The following is a 19,444-nucleotide window of genomic DNA, read 5'->3' on the forward strand; positions in this document are numbered from 1 at the left end:
ATTAAATTGTTTATTCTCCTGCAAGGCTGTTGCTTCACTGTATAAAAATAGCACCAGCAAACACAGTATATTGCAAAATTAAGACAGTAATATTCTTCACTGGACACTATATAACTAACAAACTTTTCTCCACTGGCAGTTATTTCTAGTGGGAAGATCATTTTGACCCAAATCCAAGGATAGCTGTAAGCAAGTTACAATGTCATATAAGGTATAAGATAACCATGTTATCGTTGAATTACATAATTTTTATAATTAGTTTTATCAGATAATTTCAGGAATTCTGAATATTATAACTGGAGCCTAGCCTAAAAATCACAGGATGCTGTGGAAAAGATACACAGTGTTTATCTGAAGGCATTAGAAAGTTAAGGGGTATTTTCTTCAGGAAATATTGTTACAAGTAGTTTCTTTTGCTAAAAGTTGCTTTTTAAATATCTATCCACCACTAATTTAAGACAACTATGCTAGATTAAGTTGTTTCAAAGTAGTTTATTTAGGGGTTCCATTTTCATTCCTCAATAGATTTTATGTATTTTTCATATGCTTCTTCACTCATTAGTTCATTTTCTGAAGGGTTACTGAATGTCTTGATCAGCCAACCATCTTCATGACAAGACTTGTTGACAAGTCCTGGGTTTTCTGCTAGAGCTGTATTAATTTCAGTTACTTCTCCTGATAGAGGGGAATAGAGTTCACTAGCAGCTTTCACACTTTCCAAAGCACCAAACTCCTCTTGTTTGTTCAACTTTGTCCCAACTTCAGGCAGACTACAGTAAACAACATCTCCCAAAGCTTCCTGTGCAAAATTGCTGATTCCCACTGTTCCAACACCGTTTTCTGTTGTTACCCATTCGTGTTTTTCTGTGAATTTCCGCACCGACAGCAGAGCAGGGCCGGTGCGCAGTGCCCGGACGGCACCCGCCCGCCGTCCCCAGGGCCGCGGCGAGCAGGGCGCGCTGGCTGCCGACCGCGGCCCGCACGCTCCGCACTGCTTGCAGCGCCGTGTTCGCATGGGTGCTGCAGTATAGTTTTAAATCAGGCAGTGTGATACCTCCAGCTTTGTTCTCCTTTCTCAAGCTTATCTTGGCTTTTCAGAGGCCCTTGTGTTTTCACACAAACTTTAGAATTATTTGTTCTAGTTCTGTAAACAATGCCACTGATATTTTCATAGGGATAGCATTGATCCTGTAGGTTGCCTTAGGTGGTGTGATCATGTTAGCAGTATTGATTCTGCCAGTTTGTGAGCACCAGACGTCTCCATCTGTTTGTGTCCTCTTTAGTGTCTCACCCTTTCCCAAGTATAGGTCTTGTGCTTCACAAGTTCTGATACGCAGTTGCCGCTGTTCACCTCTTGGTTCACCCGTCCTTATTTGCATTGCATATTGTTTCCTGACAGATACTGCCTTTCATATTTCCGGTTTGCTTGGCCGCAGTGGCTACAGACGCATTGCTGGGTGGTTCCTGTCTTCTTTTATACTTTCAGTTTCTCCTCTGGTGCTGTAGTAGGGGCATGTGAAACATCAGGATGTAATAATTTGCCCTGAACAATGGGAACTGAATACAAACAAGCTACTTTCTTTTGCAAATATGTTTAGCCAGACAAATGCTATAGCACGCTTAGTTTTGCCGGGCATGCGTATGATAGAATTGTGATTTTGTTCTTTTTGGAAGAGAACATTTGACCCAGAGTTGGGAGCAGAGACTGGAAGGTGGATTCAGAGTGTGAAGACCTTCCCAGATCTTCCTCAGTTTAAAATGTGCCTTCTCACTTTTCTCTAAAATCTGATAAGGTCCTAGAACATAGAAATACTTAGTTTTGAAAAGTCATTGGCACATAGGATTTCAGAAGTACTCGATATAACTCTTAGCTTGGGTTTTCCTATGCCTGCTCTCTCTGCCTTTTATTAGCTTGTTTGACCGAGTGTACTAACGCAACCACCCATGTCTTGACTGAGGAAATCTGGTACTGTTTTTTAATATCTTGACTATTAAGGGAAAAATTGACACTATGAAAAATATTTTTTTATTAGTACATATATGATAGGGCTTGAAAAAAATATATATATAAACATACAAAAATGTTTGAGAAGAACATTTGAAAGTTGGGCTAAATATCTTCAGGCAAGTTAACAGCAAGGAAAGAATTTAGCTTTGATAACTCAGAGAGCCAGCGACCATATCCTATATCTGCACATATGAAATTTGTTTTTCATAAAATGTGATATGTAAATTTTCATTTTGTGTGTAATTTATCACTCATAAATTTTAGATTTTCTTTTTTATGAAGTCCAGTTGCTTTCTACAGAAACTGTTTCTTTCTGCTCCTAGGGAATAATGTATGTTGCCAGCCCGGCGGGTATTTGTGTGCATATGCCTTTTCCCCAATCAGCCTATATATATATATTTTTTTCCATACCATTGAGCAGAGGAAGTTGCTCACAACACATGCCACTACCTAGCTTCTCTCTGTAGAGTTCACTTATACATATTCTAAGACCAGAACCCCAGGCTCATTAAGTGGCTTAGCTAATCTTCATATAAAGAATTTAAAAGTTACCTTATCCTCAAAATGCTATCAGAGAAAAATTACATTTTTTGCTGTGGTGTACAGAAGTTATATCTGCTTTCCTTTGAGATGTGATGAAATAAATCAGTTGGGGATTTCTTAAGTAATTTTCTCATTGTCTGCTTACCCAGGTTCTTCAAATCAGAGAAAACTTGACTTTTTTCACTACAAACTGGCCTCTTAAGTCCATATCAACTCTGCCTGCTTTTACACTGGTCTTTAATGACCCTGTTGAAAAAAACTGTGTAACTTAATTCTTGTTTTTAGAAGAAGACACACCTGTGAATTGTCTTTATTGCTTCCAATGTATTTGCTGTTTAAAGTTCTGTATGAACTGACCAGGCTACTGATTATACTTTTAAACCTTCTATTTTGATGGGATAAGATTAAATAATGTATTGTTTTTTTCTTTGATGTTACAAAAGAAGCATGGAAACTTACCTATTAACTTTATTATTCCACTAAGTTGAATAGTGATGCCTAGAGATGATACTATTGTGGACACGTGTATTCAGTATTCATTCTGTTTTGTTATGGAATTGAAGATTACAGCATGCATGCATGAGCTTAATTTGAAAGGAGGTGGGAACTCACAAAGTATCTGTGCTTTCCCGTATTATATTTTCCCTTTTGGTTTTGGAAGTGTCCGAGTCATGCTGAGTTTTTAATGGGATATGCAATTTCTTACACAAGACCTCTCTAAATGGCTGGCATAGAAAGAAATAAATAATGGGGTCCAGGCATACGTTTGCAGCTGACAGGAGCAGAGAGAATTCTTTCACGTAGAGCAGGATTTCTTTTGCCTGGCAGTTGTAATGAGCTTCTGTTTGGCTCTGTGTGTAGGGGATTCTGGCAATGTGGTAAGGCACAAAGCAGATAAAAAACACGAACATAATGCTGAATATGTTGCGGCTAGATTTCTTCTTGACCGATATGGAATTCTTTCTGGACTTGAGGTGGGACTTAAAGATCTTCTTCGTGATAGCAGTGTAGAAGACGATTAGGGAGAGAAACACGATCCAGAAGATGCCCACAAAGATGTAGCTGGAGGCTTTGTGCCACTTGAGGCCCAGGTCGCTCTTAAGGTCCATGCATCTCAGGCGCGCGGCCCCCGCCACACCCCGGTTGGTCAGGATCATGTTGGGAAGGGCGATGAGCAGCGTGAGGCCCCACACCAGCCCCGACAGCAGTTTGCTGTAGCTTACGGACTGGATGAAAGACGTCAGGAGAGGCTTCACGATCTTGTAATACCTGTCGAAGCCGATGAGCCCGAAGAACATGACGCTGACGTACATGTTGATGTAGAAGACCACGGCCGAGACCCGGCACACGAAGATGTTCAGCTGCTCGGGGCCCAGGCCCGAGTCCCCCAGGATCTTGAAAGGAAAAGTCAGGCTCATGAGGAAGTCGGCCACGACAATATTCTTGAGATAGACGATGAAACTCTTGGAGCTGGGCACGTAGAAGAACACCCACCCCGACACGCCGTTGAGCAGGATGCCGGCCACGAAGATCACGAAGTACAGCGCGGGGATGACCTGCTTGGTGATGAGGGCGTTCGATGGGCAGGACCCCTCCGCGGGTGGGACGGTGGTGGCATTCATGGTCTGGCAACTTCCGAAGGCGTGGCCTGCAAGGTGATGTGAGAAGAGTCACTCAAAGCGCACACACAAACCTCTGAGTCGTTTGCTGAGGAATAAAAGCAGAGGGCAATAGATATAACCACGGAAGGAAAGTGTTTGTCGCTCCTTCGTGCCTGACTCTGCGATCCCTTGGACTGCAGCCCGCCAGGCTCCTCTGTCCATGAGATTTTCCAGGCAAGGATATGATCAAGCCCAGCAAGTTCTGGAAGCTAAGTTTGTGCTGTATTTGTTAGGTACCCGTCCCTTCCTCCCTTTCACCTTCTCTTCCTTCCTTTAGAAAAGGGAAGAATCGAGTTGACGGGTAACAGGAAAGAAGTGTTAGAGAAGCAGCAGGACAGCCTGAGAACTGAGGTGACCACAGAGACCAGGGTTTCCCTGAAATGCTGGGGGTTCCTGCAAAGCTCCAGGGCTCTGGGAGGATCCTTTAAATGTAGCCTCTGAGATGATAAAGCTATAAAAACAGTGTCTGTTTCATAGTACGTTTAAGAGCTGTTGTTACAGACCCTACTTTTGAGAAAGCCCACCCTATGTGTATTTTAAACACAGGACCATGTCTTACAAGCATACAAGGCCACACGTAACTGGTATTTTTGGTATAGGATTATGGGTACCTTTCAAAATTGAGATTTTTCTGTGTCTTTTCCCATTTAGAAGCTGATTTGCAGTACTTTTATAAATTAGTAAACACAAAAATGATAGAAGTACCTTAAACATTCTCAGAGATGTTCCCCAAAGTACATTCTAGCCTGTATAGTCCAATATGGAAGACACTAGCCATGCGTGGCTATAGAGGACTTGAAAATGGGGCCAGTCCAGATTGAAATATGATGTAAAATGCACAATGAATTTTGCAGACTTAGTATGAAAAAAATTATGTAAAATATCTCAGTATTTTTAATATTTATTACATGTTGAGGTAATATTTTAGAAATATCCCCTTAAATAAAATATATTATTAATCTTAATTTCACTTAATTTTACTTATTTTAAAGAATATGGCTACTAGAAAATTTAAAATTACATATATGGGTCTCATCATATTTTTATTGAGCAGCACTGTCCTGGGTATTACCCAGAACCTTCTTTTGTTAGGGAATCTTGTGTAGTCTTCACAGATGTTGGACATAATGATTCATGGCAAGGAAGATGAGGAGTGAGGAGTTTTTTGAAAGATTATTTGATGTGTCAAAGAGAATGTCCGCTGCCCATCTTACCTGTAATGGCAACATCCTGTTTAACCCTTCGTTCTTGCCCTCAGGATAAAGTCCTTTAACTCTTAAACCCTGAGCTCCCAGAAGCCCCTTCTTGGTCGGATCCCGCCTGATTCTACCTCCAACAATGAGCTCCTGCTGCTTTGAATCCTCCTGCCTTGCAGGCACCCTGATTGCTCTCACCTTGAACATTTGCACAGACTCGTTTGTGTGGAAGACTCTTGTGTACCTTCTTGGTTGGCTGACTTCTCGTCATCCTTTGCTGGTGGAAGATGCGACTTTGCTTAGGACTCTTTGCCGCCTTGGCCTTGGCTGGGTGGACGGAGTATGAGGCCCCCTGTGTGCTCACGGCTCTGTGCCTTTCTTCTCTCAGCGCTTGTCCCTCTGGGTGTTGGTTCTTTGTTTCCTCTGCTACTGTACGCTTTTTCAGAGTGAAAGGGGTCATGGCTTTTTTTTTTTAACCATTGTATTCCTAGCATTACATTTAGGACATTAGATATTTAAAATATTTGTGAAATAAATGAATATGCAATCTGGGAATACAAGTCATGCATCCCTCTTGAGAAATTTTCAGCTAGTCAGCGATCATGGGAAAGAAAGATTGTGGAGGACACTGGGTTCCTTGAGGATACAGAATGTACCTTGTTCATCTTTATATTTCTGGTGCCACGTATGGTGCTTACATAGTGAAGGGTTAGGTCAGTGAATTTAAGCAGGTGTGAGAAGGTGAAATCTGGAAATGTGGAATATGAAATCCAGTCACTTTGCAAATACTTGCAACCTTTGTGTGCTATTTCTCACGGAAGAGCGTCTTGCTTCCGTGCTCTTCCTGTGAGCACATGACAAAAGTAGAAACGTTTCTAGCCACTTGATTTTGCCTGTCCTTGGACTTCCTTCGGAGGGAAATCTAATGCCCTGTTCACTTGGATCTGATCATAATGGATTTGTACTTAACTTGCTTCTCTGTAGGTCTTCTGTGGCCTGTTTCATATTTAGATGCTGAGCGAAGGGTCTATGTTTTCTATTGTAAACTGCTTACTGTGGGAGAGCCTGTATCTAGGAAATAATTGGTATTGTCCTCTGATACTAAGATGCAGCTTAGCCTAAGAGCAGTCCCACAGCGCTTGAGAGACGGCCCCCAGGGCCGCAGTGCTGGAGACGCCGCCCCCTGGCCAGTGTGCTGCAGGGCTCAGCTTGTGTGTTCACTAACTGTTGGATTCATCGCAGTTTAAAATATAACATTTTTAAAAAAGCAGATCTCGTGCTTAATTGGTCAGTCATGTCCAACTCTTTGTGACCCCGTGGACTGCAGCCTGCCAGGCTCCTCTGTCCATGGGGATTCTCCAGGCAAAAATACTGGAGTGGGTAGCCTGTCCCTTCTCCAGGGGATCTTCCCTACCCAGGAATCGAACTGGGGCTCCTACATTGCAGGCAGATTCTTTACCAGCTGAGCTATGAGGGAAGCCCCAGTACATTGTAGAGAGAAATATTAATGATTTAATATGTAATTACATGCTGAAGTAGTGAAGAATTTCCAGAAATTGTTTAATGAGTGCCAACTTTTTCTTTATAGAAGATTTATAGAAGCCAATATATAGAGGAACACAATAGAATGGGAAAAACTTGAGATCTCTTCAAGAAAATTAGAGATACCAAGGGAACATTTCATGCAAAGATATGCTCAATAAAGGACGAAATGGTATGGACCTAACAGAAGCAGAAGATATTAAGAAGAGGTGGCAAGAATACACAAAAGAACTGTACAAAAAAGATCTTCACGGCCCAGATAACCATGATGGTGTGATCACTCACCTAGAGCCAGACATCCTGGAATGTGAAGTCACGTGGGCCTTAGGAAGCATAACTATGAACAAAGCTAGTGGAGGTGATAGAATTCCAGTTGAGCTATTTCAAATCCTGAAAGATGATGCTGTGAAAGTGCTGCACTCAATATGCCAGCAAATTTGGAAAACTCAGCAGTGGTCACAGGACTGGAAAAGGTCAGTTTTCATTCCAATCCCAAAGAAAGGCAATCCCAAAGAATGCTCAAACTACCGCACAATTGCACTCATCTCACACTCTAGCAAAGTAATGCTCAAAATTCTCCAGTCCAGGCTTCAGCAATACCTGAACCGTGAACTTCCAGATGTTCAAGCTGGTTTTAGAAAAGGCAGAGGAACCAGAGATCAAATTGCCAACATCTGGTGGATCATCGAAAAAGCAAGAGAGTTCCAGAAAAACATCTATTTCTGCTTTATTGACTATGCCAAAGCCTTTGACTGTGTGGATCACAATAAACTGTGGAAAATTCTGAAGGAGATGGGAATACCAGACCACCTGACCTGCCTCTTGAGAAACCTGTATGCAGGTCAAGAAGCAACAGTTAGAACTGGGCATGGAACAACAGACTGGTTCCAAATAGGAAAAGGAGTACATCAAGATGTATATTGTCACCCTGCTTATTTAACTTATATGCAGAGTACATCATGAGAAACGCTGGGCTGGATGAAGCACAAGCTGGAATCAAGATTGCCGGGAGAAATATCAATAACCTCAGATATGCAGATGACAGCACCCTTATGGCAGAAAGTGAAGAAGAACTAAAGAGCCTCTTGATGAAAGTGAAAGAGAGTGAAAAAGTTGGCTTAAAGCTCAACATTCAGAAAACTAAGATCATGGCATCTGGTCCCATCACTTCATGGTAAATAGATGAGGAAACAGTGACTGACATTGTGTTTTTGGGCTCCAAAATCACTGCAGATGGTGACTGCAGCCATGAAATTAAAAGATGCTTACTCTTTGGAAGGAAAGTTATGACCAACCTAGACAGCATATTAAAAAGCAGAGACATTACTTTGCCGACAAAGGTCCGTCTAGTCAAGGCTATGGTTTTTCCAGTGGTCAAGTATGGATGTGAGAGTTGGACTGTGAAGAAAGCTGAGCAGTGAAGAATTGATGCTTTTGAACTGTGGTGTTGAAGGAGACTCTTGAGAGTCCCTTGGACTGCAAGGAAATCCAACCAGTCCATCCTAAAGGAGATCAGTCCTGGGTGTTCATTGGAAGGACTGATGTTGAAGCTGAAACTCCAATACTTTGGCCACCTCATGCGAGAGCTGACTCATTTGAAAAGACCTTGTTGGGAAAGATTGAAGGTGGGAGGAGAAGGGGACGACAGGATGAGATAGTTAGATGGCATCACCGACTCGATGGACATGAGTTTGAGTTAACACCAGGAGCTGGTGATGGACAGGGAGGCCTGGTGTGCTGCGGTTCATGTGATCACAAAGAGTCGGACACGACTGAGCGAATGAACTGAACTGATACAGAGTAATAGTGAAGAAGTTCTCAGAAATGATTTAGTAATTTCCTTCCTTCCTTCCTTTCCTTTCCTTTTAGGAATGTGTATAAAGACATTTTCCACAGAGTCTTGTGACTTATGTCCATTTGAAACACAGTATTTCTGTGTGTACCCTAATGCCGGGTCTTCCTTGGTGGCTCAGTGGTAAAGAATCTGTCTGCCAATGCAGGAGCTGTGGGTTCGATCACTGGGTTGGAAGATTCCCCTGGAGAAGGAAATGGCAACCCACTCCAGTAGTCTTGCCTGGAGAATCCCATGGACGGAGGAGCCTGGTGGGCTGCAGGCTGTGGGGTCGCAAAGGGTTGGACAGCACTGAGCGACTAAACATCAACAACAGCCGTGATGCCAGTGGTGGGGAGCTACGAGCTCTGGTTCTGCTCCGGCCCCTCAGTGTCAGAAATCGAGCATATACGCCTTGCGGTGCATTTCACGCCCCCTCCCTTCCTCATCTGACGTTGGTGGAAGGGGCTTGCTGACCCAGGCAAACTGCTAGAGCAGGAGTGCTTTCTGAAGTGAGTACTGAATCCTTGCTTGGATCTTTTTCTCCAAATGACATCTTCTTGCTCTTTTGGTGCGTTTTGAAGCAACGGCAGATCAGAATCTTTCCATGTGAGATGTGTTGACTGGGGAAAGAGGGTATCGCTGCTGCCTGAGCTGCTGTCTGCATACAGCAGAGGCACATTTAGGGTCATGACGGGTCATGAGCTATAGCTAAATCTGAGGCCGCGTTAGCAGTAACTTTCATGCTTTTAAGTCTGTGTTTCTTACGCAGTAGTGTTGATGGCGGGGCGTTGTGACCTCCCGGTACGTAATTTGCCATCCTTGGTCTTGGCGTCTCAGGGTGTGGCAGCCTTCTCTGCAGTGATGGATCAAGAGATGTGTGGACAAAGAACTGTCTTAAGGTATCTGCAGCAGGTGAGGCCAGTTAGACATGGAGATCAAAAGGCAGGAATACATGTGAGATGAAAAATAGGATACGATGATAATACAGACAGGTGTTGCTTTGACCTTGTAACTTCTGTCCTGTCTCCTCTCCTTATCTTAAGTATAGAGGTGAGTTAGTATCCTGATAAAGAGACCTGATAAAACTTCAAACCCTGTCACAGATGGAGGAAATACTCACACATGGATGTTGATTTTATACTATAACGTGAAAAATAACCAAATAAATCACAAAGAAAGAAGGTCTCGGTGTGGCCCAACAACACTCCCTTCCCTGCCCCAGGCTCTCAGCTGATTTACTGTTTCTAAGCAGCTTGTCCTAGCCCATTAAAGGTGAAAGTGAAGTCACTCAGTAGTGTCTGACTCTTTGCAACCCCATGGACTGTAGCCCCGCAGGCTCCTCGGTCCATGGGATTTTAAAGGCATGAATACTGGAGTGGGTTGCTGTTTTCTTCTCCAGGTGATCTTCCTGACCCAGGGATCGAACCCGGGTCTCCCTCATTGTAGGTGGACGCTTTACCGTCTGAGCTACTAGGGAGGCCCATTAAAGATGAGAGACAGGCAAAGGGGGAGAAGGAAAAAGGACAAGCACCTCTGGATGATGATCTACTGAAATAAGGGGCATTCTGGAGAGCCGGTTTGTGGAAGTGTAGCCAGTCCTGCCCATGGAAGTTACTTCTGAGATTCTCTCTGAATGTCTATAGTGAAAGTGGGCATAATGTTCACCTTGAGGCTTCAGGGGACATAAACAAAGCTCCTTGAATTCTTGAGCCTTCATTTAAGAAGGATTTTAAGATAAGCCATAATGGAAAAGAATATATAGAAAAAGAACGTGTGCGCACACACACACACACATCCATTTATATTTGCTATGCGGCAGAAATTAACATTTAAATCAGCTTCGTTGTTGTTTAGTTGCTCAGTCGCGTCCAACTCTCTGCGACCCCACAAGCTGTAGCCCACCACCCTCCTTTGTCCATGGGATTTCCCAGGCAAGAATACTGGAGTAGGTTGCCATTTCTTTCTGCAGAGGGTTGTCCTGACCCAGGGATCAAACCCGCATCTCCTGCATTTACGGGTGGGTTCTTTTATCGCTGAGCCACCAGAGAAGCCCATAAATCAAGTAGACTTCAATTAAAGTAAAATATAAGGCATTAGCTATTGTTAGGTGGAAATCTTCCTCGTTCCACAAATCCAGGTAAAGGAGAATGAAATGACGTGAAACATTTTGGTCTATATAAAGCGTCACTTTGGATCTCTGGTCATATAATGGTAAAATGGAATTTATGGGACCAAAAGACAGTTGTTAATGTGTAGTAGGAGCCTGTGAATTTCTTTCATCTTTTTTTGTACAATTAGAACATCCATGGCAAAGTTTAATTTTTTTCTTTCTTTTCTCCTTTTTTGGCAAAGTTTAATTTTAATCTAGATAGTGAGTATACTTGTTCCGAGTGAAACGTTAGGTCTCTGGAGTGTGCCGTGTTCGTGTTTTTGGGTTTTGGAGTATTTCACGTAACCTCAGGGCTCTCTCTTTGGGCAGAATCTAGTTGATCCAAGGCCACCCAAGGCAATGCTCACTCACCATAATAAAAGTGTGTTGAGTAATTGCTCATCCTCTGTGTGATTGATGCGGTGAACCAATTTTCTCTTAAAACAGACCACCTTCCAATGTTTTAATTGTGTGCTATGATTCTACTTTTTCTGAAGAAGAGAAATTATTCCATCATAATATTTTGCTGAAATTAACAAAGCTCTCGACAATGCTAAAGTATTTCTTCAATTACCTTTGTAAAAATTTTGTCCAGTGTGAGGTTTTCGTTCAATGAAATAATTTAGCCCAGTGAGCGCTTGTCATCTTGAAGTGGCCGAGGTGTTTCTTCACCAGTGATCCTGTATTGTAGTAGAAAAATGAAGATTTAATTACGTTAAATAAACACCAGAATGTTTTATTGAAGATGTATGTGTGGTAGCAGGGTACTTATTCTTTAAATACAGCTTGTATAACTTGAAATATTTCAACACATGCTTTTGTTGCTTTACCAAACCTCTTGTTGGTTGTCGCCGTTGACCATTATAGATTTGATGTAAACTCTGGTGAGAACCTTGTAAACTCTACTTGAGAATTGCGTGTTTTTAGTTACTGGTTTATTATTTTTTCCCTCTCTTTATGGGTTTAGATGCTCAAAACAGATCATTTAGATTACTGAAGTTAACAGACAGTTGACCCTTTCAGCCAGGAAATCATCAGCAGGCTTTCAGCAGAGTTTCCTGTGTTTTTTTTTTTTCTTTAAACCTTTGTACCACGGACATTCTGGAGTTAGATGCTTGGTTGTGAGCATTGTCCTCAGGATTGTAGGATGTGAAGCATCAACACCCTTGCCTCCTAGCTGTTAGGTGCCAATAGTTTTCTCGTCCTGAGTTGTGACCAAAATGTCCTCTAGGGGGCCAGATTGCCCCTGGTTGACATACATGGACTTTACCGAAAAAACCCCTGAAAGCTTTATTGTTTGTTAGGAAGAGGACAGGTTTGGCAGAACGTGATTGGTTCAGTTCTGCCTTGGTCTGGGTTGGCACCTTTCGGGATTCTTTAACCCTTCTCAGACTTTAACGTGTGTACAGATTTCCTGGGGCTCCTGCTGAAGTGAAGACTCACATACCATAAGTCTGAAGTGGCTGTAATGTTGATGTTGGTATGGCAAGGAGTACCCTTTGAATAGCAAGCTTTTGACTCTGTATACAGGAAACTTTAAGAAATATTTGATGAGGAGGGTTTAAAAAATTTTTTCTTTGCTGTAGTTGGGACTTCGGGTAGGAAAAAATTACATTAAAGGGAGCCTGAAATCTAGAATTTTTCTTGGAGAGTTTACTTGTTACAGATTTCATCATCATCATCTCATCCTTCTGGTCTGGATATATAAATATATATTTTACGGAGAGCCAGTGATAAAGAACATCGTATATTTACCTAGGATAGTCCTAAAAGGTCATGAGGTTCTCTTTATAAACAAGGAGATGTAGTTCTCTGTGGTGAAATATTGTATTTGATCCAGGGTGATACTGAGCTTGTTCTGGGCAGGAATGATACTATCTAACTTTAGGGCAGTGCTTACTCTTGGAGAAGGAAGCGGGGCATAGGGTGGTTGGACTTCAGCTGTATTTGTGGTCGTTCATCTCTTAAATTCTGAAGCAAGTAAACATTACTGTACCTAACATCACTGTGAATTAATACTGGGCAGTTACTAGCAATATTGGTGTTACCACCATTAGCTTTTGTACTTTTGTGTACTTGGATTAGTTCATAATTAGGGAAAAAATGTATATGGAAAATGAATTGCTTTCAAATCACTCCTCTATCACTGCCCACCTATGATGAGCATTTTGCTCACTGTTCTTTGTTCTGTTCTTAGCAAGTGACGGTGGCAGTTCAGCTGGTGAAGAGTCCGCCTGCGACGCAGGAGACCTGGGTTCGGTCCCTGGGTTTGGAAGTTCCCCTGGAGGAGGGCGTGGCAACCTGCTCCAATATTCCTGCCTGGAGAAGCCCATGGACAGAGGAGCCTGGCTGGGCTGCAGTTCCTCCTTTTCGGGGTTGCAAAGAGTCGGACACGACTGAGTGACTTTAGCACAGCACACCTATGATGGGCATCGTCCTCCCTCTTCTTTGTTCTGTTTTAGCAAGCGACAGGCTCAAAATCCCTCCTCTGTACTCACAGTTCACACATCAGAAGCTTTCATTCCAGGTGCCCCAAGATCTTTTCACATGCGATATGTGCTTGTTTTCTAGATGATTCTTCTAACAGAGAAAAGAGTATAGATGTGTATAATCATTGTGTACATGTCCAAACTTACTAAAGCTGTTTTCTGAGCATTGCTGTTTCTATCTCCCTTGCTGTAATGTGTGACTTTTTTTTCTCTCCTTGGGATGCCAGTATGTTGTATCCTAGATGGTTTTCAGAGCAGTTGTAATGGGTTGACTAGAATGAGGATTTATGTATGGGCTACTTACTCAGTCTTGTAGTTACATTTTATAATATTTTATGTTATTAAATATTCAGCAGCATACTTTTATTTTAAAAATATTTTATACTTTTGAGTAGTATTAATTAATTCTGTCATCAGTCTTCTGACCTATCTTATTCTATGGTCGGTTGAGTATTTAAGAATTTCTTCATCCTGACTCTTGGCCTTGCCTCTCTTTCCCAACACCGTGACTCCTGAAGAGTGGCTAAACAGTGTCTTTCTCTTCTAGGTCATGCTGCTGCTAAGTCGCTTCAGTCGTGTCTGACTCTGTGCGACCCCATAGATGGCAGCCCACCAGGCTCCCCCGTCCCTGGGATTCTCCAGGCAAGAACACTGGAGTGGGTTGCCATTTCCTTCTCCAATGCATGAAAGAGAAAAGTGAAAGTGAAGTCGCTCAGTCATGTCTGACTCTTAGCGACCCCACGGACTGCAGCCCACCAGGCTCCTCCGTCCCTGGGATTTTCCAGCAAGAGTACTGGAGTGGGTGCCATGGCCTTCTCTGCTTCTAGGTCATACACCTGTTGAAAAGGAAGTCATTATAGGCTCCTCAGTTTAGTTCATAGAAGTTGCTATTTTAATCTGTAACTGACCACCTGCCTTGCGCCTCAGAAAGCCATTTCCTACCCCATTTCCTACTTGGCCGCTGCTCAGACACTGACTGTGGCTGTCTGGCCCCGCTCTGCCCTCCCTGTGTCCTCTCTCTGGCCTGCACTCTGTCTAGGCTCAGTGAGACTCTTCACTTTCTTTTGTACCCGAAGGAGTGAGCACCTCCCTTATCTTTCTTCATCCCCATGAACATTAATGGCATTAATGTCCAGTGCTCGCCACACTTCTCAAAGGCTACCAGGGACCTCATTTCTAAATTTATTGTCCCTCTCTCTGTCTTTCTGTTTCCTGACTTCCCTGTAATAGTTGATGGTATTGATTTTCGCCTGTTGAAACCCTCTGTTCATAAGTTACATTGTAGCCTTTGACTCCAGTATATATTGGATCTCCCTTTCCTTCATTTGATTACTAAATCCATCAGAGCATGTTTCCAGGCAGTATGGAGATACAGTGGGACTTCCCAGGTGGCTCAGCATTAGGGAATCCACCTGCCAATGCAGGAGATTCGTGGGTTCGATTCCTGGTCGGAAAGATTCTTTGGAGAAGGAAATGGCAACCCACTCTAGTATCGTTGCCTGGAAAATCTCGTGGACAGAGGAGCCTGGTGGGGTCGATGGGGTCCCAAAGAGTCCGACATGACTGAGCGCAGCAGGCAGGCAGGCGTGGAGAGACACTGGCCACACTGGCCACACACTCAGAGAGTCCCCAGTCCAGGGGAGACGGAACGCAGCGGTGCTTTGGGTGCAGCAAGGGGCTGTCACTGAAGGAGGAGGCCTAGGAGCAGAACTGCCGCTCAGCACCTTCCAGCTTCAGGAATGGGGGCGTTAAGGCCGTCTTCTTGGGTCATGTGACAGTGAGGGTGGACAGATGCATTATGTTTAGCCAGTCAAAGGGGAGGGAGAATGTGTCGGACAGAGAGAGCTGCCAGGCACATCCACCAGGACCCGTGAGATGGTAACTCAGCAGGGGTCCCGTGGCCTGCCCAAGCTCGTGAGTAACATGATAGAGCCTTGTTAATCAGATACCGTCACCACCATTTTGCAAATGAGGAAGCTGATGCTGAAAATGGTTGAGTAACTCATCAAAGGTGAACTGGGCAGATGATACACGATCTGACCATGTTAAAACTTGTGTGTTCATCCCCCAGCGAGGTCTTCCCTGCTCCCGTGGTAACTCAGGCAGGCATGTTTGGTGTGTGTCTGTGAGTGTGCACACGTGTTGCAGGCCCGTCAGCATTGTTCTAGAATGTTGTTTTTAGGAACCACTTGTCAAGTATGTTCTTTGGGGTGAGGTGGATGTGTGAGTGTGAGAGTGGGGTCTCGTGGTTAAGAGTTTGCCAGATGTGGCTGCCTTCAGCCTCTCCAGTGAGCCTCTGGGTGCCACTGCGTACAGAACCTCTATTTAATTTGCCAGTTTCTGAAAGTGTTTAAAAATGAACACCTTTCTGACTAGAAACAGACCACGTGTATTAGTGATTAAAACTAAGTGACATTAATCAGTTGGTGGTGGAGACCCTGTTACTGCAGGAAACCCAGGTCCGCGGTTGCGGTTTGGATGCTGGGATCCCAGGCACAGAGGAGGACCCTGCTTGTTGCTGCCTCTCCCTTCCAGCCGGTTTTCTCTCTGTGGGCATGAGGTCTAACGTGACTCCTCAAACTCCTGGCCACCATAGCTCAGCGACCTCATCTTCGGTCAGAATGCACGTCAGCGAGAAACATGCTTTCACTTATAAGTGGGCGGATGTTGTTGTCTCTGAGTTGTTTTTTGTTCAGTCACTAAGTTGTGTCCAACTCTTTGCAACCCCATGGACTGCAGCCCTCCAGGCTTCCCTGTCCGTCACTATATCCCAGAGTTTGCCCAAGTTCAAGTCCATTGGATCAATCAGTGATTCTATCCAACTATCTTATCTTCTGCCACTGCCTTCTCCTTTTGCCTTCAGTCTTTCTCAGCATCAGGACCTTTTCCAGTGAGTCAGCGTCTGCATCAGGTGGCCAAAGTACTGGAGCTTCAGCATCAGTCCTTTCAATGAGTTTTCAGGGTTGATTTCCCTTAGGATGGACTGTTTTGACGTCTGTGCTGTCCCAGGGACTCTCGAGAGTTTTCTGCATCACCACAGTTCAAAAGCATCAATTCTTCGGTGCTCAGTCTTCTTTATGGTCCAACTCTCAGATCTATACATGACTACTGAAAAATCATAGCTTTGACAATCAGTTCAGTTCAGTCACTCAGTCGTGTCTGACTCTTTGCAACCCTATGGACTGCAGCACTCCAGGCTTCCCTGTCCATCACCAACTCCTGGAGTCCACCCAAACCCATGCCCATTGAATTGATGATGCCATCCAACCATCTCATCCTCTGTCGTCCTCTTCTCCTCCTGCCTTCAGTCTTTGCCAGCATCAGGGTCTTACGGACCTTTAATTGAGGAGCAGTGCTAATTCATTCTCACATTGGAAATACCTGCATGTTCTTCATAGGCTGAATTGCAGACACCTCAGAACGTCCTCTTCCACCAAAGCATAAGCTCAGCTCTGTCCTTACACCTTCAGGCCTCCTTCCTGGGCCCTCCTGTTTACAGACTCTCAAAATCACGAAGACTAAACATCTGTGAGTTTCTGCCACAAACAGCCGTTCTTTGATTCCATGTAATAACAGGTGGACTGAGAACATGCAGACCTAGTTTTTACTGTTTAATTCCAACCACTTCCCTTAAAGTACATTTAGCCGAACTCGCAGCTAAGTGCACCAGTGGCATCTCCTCGACCCTGGGTCTGTCTTCACATCTTCGGGTGATGCAGGTGGATAATTAGGAGCTGGGGGAAGGGGTGAGGTGCCGCACAGGCCCTTCTGGGGCCATGAAAATGGCCCCCCCCAGCCTCTGTGTCAGTAACTGCACCTGGTTTGTCATGGTGGATTTGGGGGGATTTTTCACCTACAGTCTTGGGGGTGCCTGGGATTTCTCATCCTTGGCACTGTAGACATTGTTTTGAATTGCAGTTCTCTGTAGACTTCCCAGGTGGCTCAGACCGTAATGCGTCTGCCTACAATGCGGGAGACCCGGGTTTGATCCCTGGGTGGGGAAGATCCCCTGGAGAGGGAAATGGCAACCCACTCCAGTACTCTTGCCTGGACAGAGGAGCGTGGTAGGCTGCAGTCCATGGGGTTGCAAAGAGTCAGACATGGCTGAGCGACTTCACTCTCTGTGGGTGAGTGGGCTGGTGCATCATAGAAGGCTGCATCTCCGGCCTCTCTCCGCTAGGTGCCAGCAGCTGCCATGGTTTACGACATGAAATAGCTCCTTAATGATAGTTGTATTTCTTACCATTTTGATACAGGAATAGAATGTAATCAACTCTGTAAATTGATGCTAAACTTTACGCATTGAGTAACTCAGCAGCAGGACGTGATTCATGTGTTTAGGTCTTGGAATGTGAAGTAGGTTTTCTTTACTGTCCTATTGGAATAATGGGCAGGCAGGGGAGCATAACGATTAAACGGATGCAGTGGACCTTGGTTAAAAGTACAGCTCAGTGTCTGAATAGCTGTGGTAGGTGATCATCTGGGGCTTCCTGGGCAGCTCAGATGGTGAAGAATCTGCCCTCTTTGCAGAGTGCCTCCTGGTTTCTGTGTTGACGTCTAAAGGGAGAGGCAGTGGTTGCTACCGCGCAGGGTTTCTATTCCTGTAAGACCTGGTGCCCGGCAGCATGTGACTCAGCGGCCGGCGGGCGTTCGGGGAGTGGGTGACTCAGCGGACAGCAGAATCGGGTCGGCTGTCTGGGACTCGCAGCGGGCCAGGACTTCCCCCGGGCCGGGCCCCACGTGTGCCCTGCTTCCCCACATCCATGTGAGGCGGTGATTCTGCGCTGATGCAGGGCTGCAGGAGGCGCCTGAGATCCGTTTCTGAGCGCGCCGCACCTTTTCGGGGAGTCTGGCCCAGCAGTGTTTGCCTGGGGGGGCTGGGGAAGGCTGTGCCTCTGTGGTCCCTGGGTTCTAGTAATGGAAAGTGGCACCCTAAGTAGGGAGGGTTTCCCTTCACTCCAGAGCATTTCACGCTCCTACTTGGCAGTCCCTGCAGGCCTGCGTCTCTGCTGAGAGTGATGGGAGCCGTGAAGCTCCCGTCTCCAGAGTCTGGGGGACTGATTCCTTCTCTGGAATTCAGTGGAGCCTTCACGATTCCTGACTCTGCCTCTCCCTGCCAGCCCCCCTTCCGCCCGCAGCCTGTTCTTCTGCGGCATTGTTTTGGAGTCTGTGTTTCCGTTCCCTGGGGGCCCGACAAGGAGATGAATCTCTGACCTCTTTCTGCTTCACTGAGATGGTGTTTCTCAGTCAGGCGTGCTGTGCTCAGGTCTTCAGACCTTGGGGCTCAGGGCCTTCACACATGCCCCTTTGCTCGGGGGCTGGGGAACAGATTTTCAATTCTGAGAAACCAGCTGCTTTCACGTCTGAGATGAATGTTTTATGTTTGTTCAAGATTCAGGCTTACATATCCACAGGAAAGGAATATAAAAATCCAGGACTCTATGTGGGAATGGAAATAGTACAGAGAAGTGATGGTCACACACTTTAAAGCCTAAAATTCATGTACTTCCTGCCTGTGGGAGGAAATCAGTAAATTTTGACTCAGTAAAGTGTATTGTTACGAATTGGGAAATTCTTTAAATGGATTTGTATTTTGTTAAACACAATATATGACAGTGGAACAACTATAATTCACGTGAGAATGAGTAGGACTTAAATGTGACAGATGCATTTTCATGCAGCTTAAAGACGGTGCTCAGAGTGCATATGGATGAAGACCTTTTCTTTTTTGAGTCCTAGGCCCTTCCCGGTGGGATCCATTGTTGAATGTAAATGTCCTCTTTAAATAATCCATTAGTGATTATTTCACTTTTCATATGGATTTCAATATGAATCAGTCTTACGTGTTTTGAGAGAGCTATCTTATATCTTGCCATACCCTATGGGAGCTATGAGTTGCCATTTCATCACTGCCTCAGATGTAGTTGTCTGAACTGTACAAAATCTGCTAATTAGAAGTGTTCCTTTCCATCTGTACCGTGAATTGCATTTCATGTTCATGACCTACTTGGACAAGAACCAG

General features: G+C 44.5%; 2 protein-coding genes and 1 pseudogene across 17 annotated transcripts in view; 1 reads left to right on the forward strand and 2 right to left on the reverse strand.

Moving 5' to 3' along the window:
* The window catches only part of MED12L (mediator complex subunit 12L), a 347,579-nt gene that overhangs the window by 128,131 nt on the left and 200,004 nt on the right, over positions 1–19,444 (forward strand). The gene's annotated exons all lie outside the window — the stretch shown is intronic.
* Positions 404–3,124, reverse strand: LOC122675367 (annotated as a pseudogene).
* Positions 2,008–19,444, reverse strand: part of P2RY14 (purinergic receptor P2Y14) — a 62,236-nt gene continuing 44,799 nt past the window's right edge. For 6 of the 12 annotated variants that reach the window (XM_043874767.1, XM_043874763.1, XM_043874761.1 and 3 more), the window contains 2 exons: positions 11,508–11,613; positions 2,008–4,199 (listed from right to left, as the gene is read on the reverse strand). In XM_043874767.1, the coding sequence (XP_043730702.1) occupies positions 3,160–4,173 (1,014 nt within the window). In that variant the 5' untranslated portion in view covers positions 4,174–4,199; positions 11,508–11,613 and the 3' untranslated portion in view covers positions 2,008–3,159. Of the gene's footprint in view, positions 4,200–11,507; positions 11,614–13,431; positions 13,514–19,444 lie in introns of all 12 variants that reach the window. The other 6 variants (XM_043874769.1, XM_043874768.1, XM_043874758.1 and 3 more) reach the window with 2 other exon arrangements.

Source organism: Cervus elaphus, chromosome 19 (genome assembly GCF_910594005.1).
Source record: "Cervus elaphus chromosome 19, mCerEla1.1, whole genome shotgun sequence".
Classification (NCBI taxonomy): Eukaryota; Metazoa; Chordata; class Mammalia; order Artiodactyla; family Cervidae; genus Cervus; species Cervus elaphus.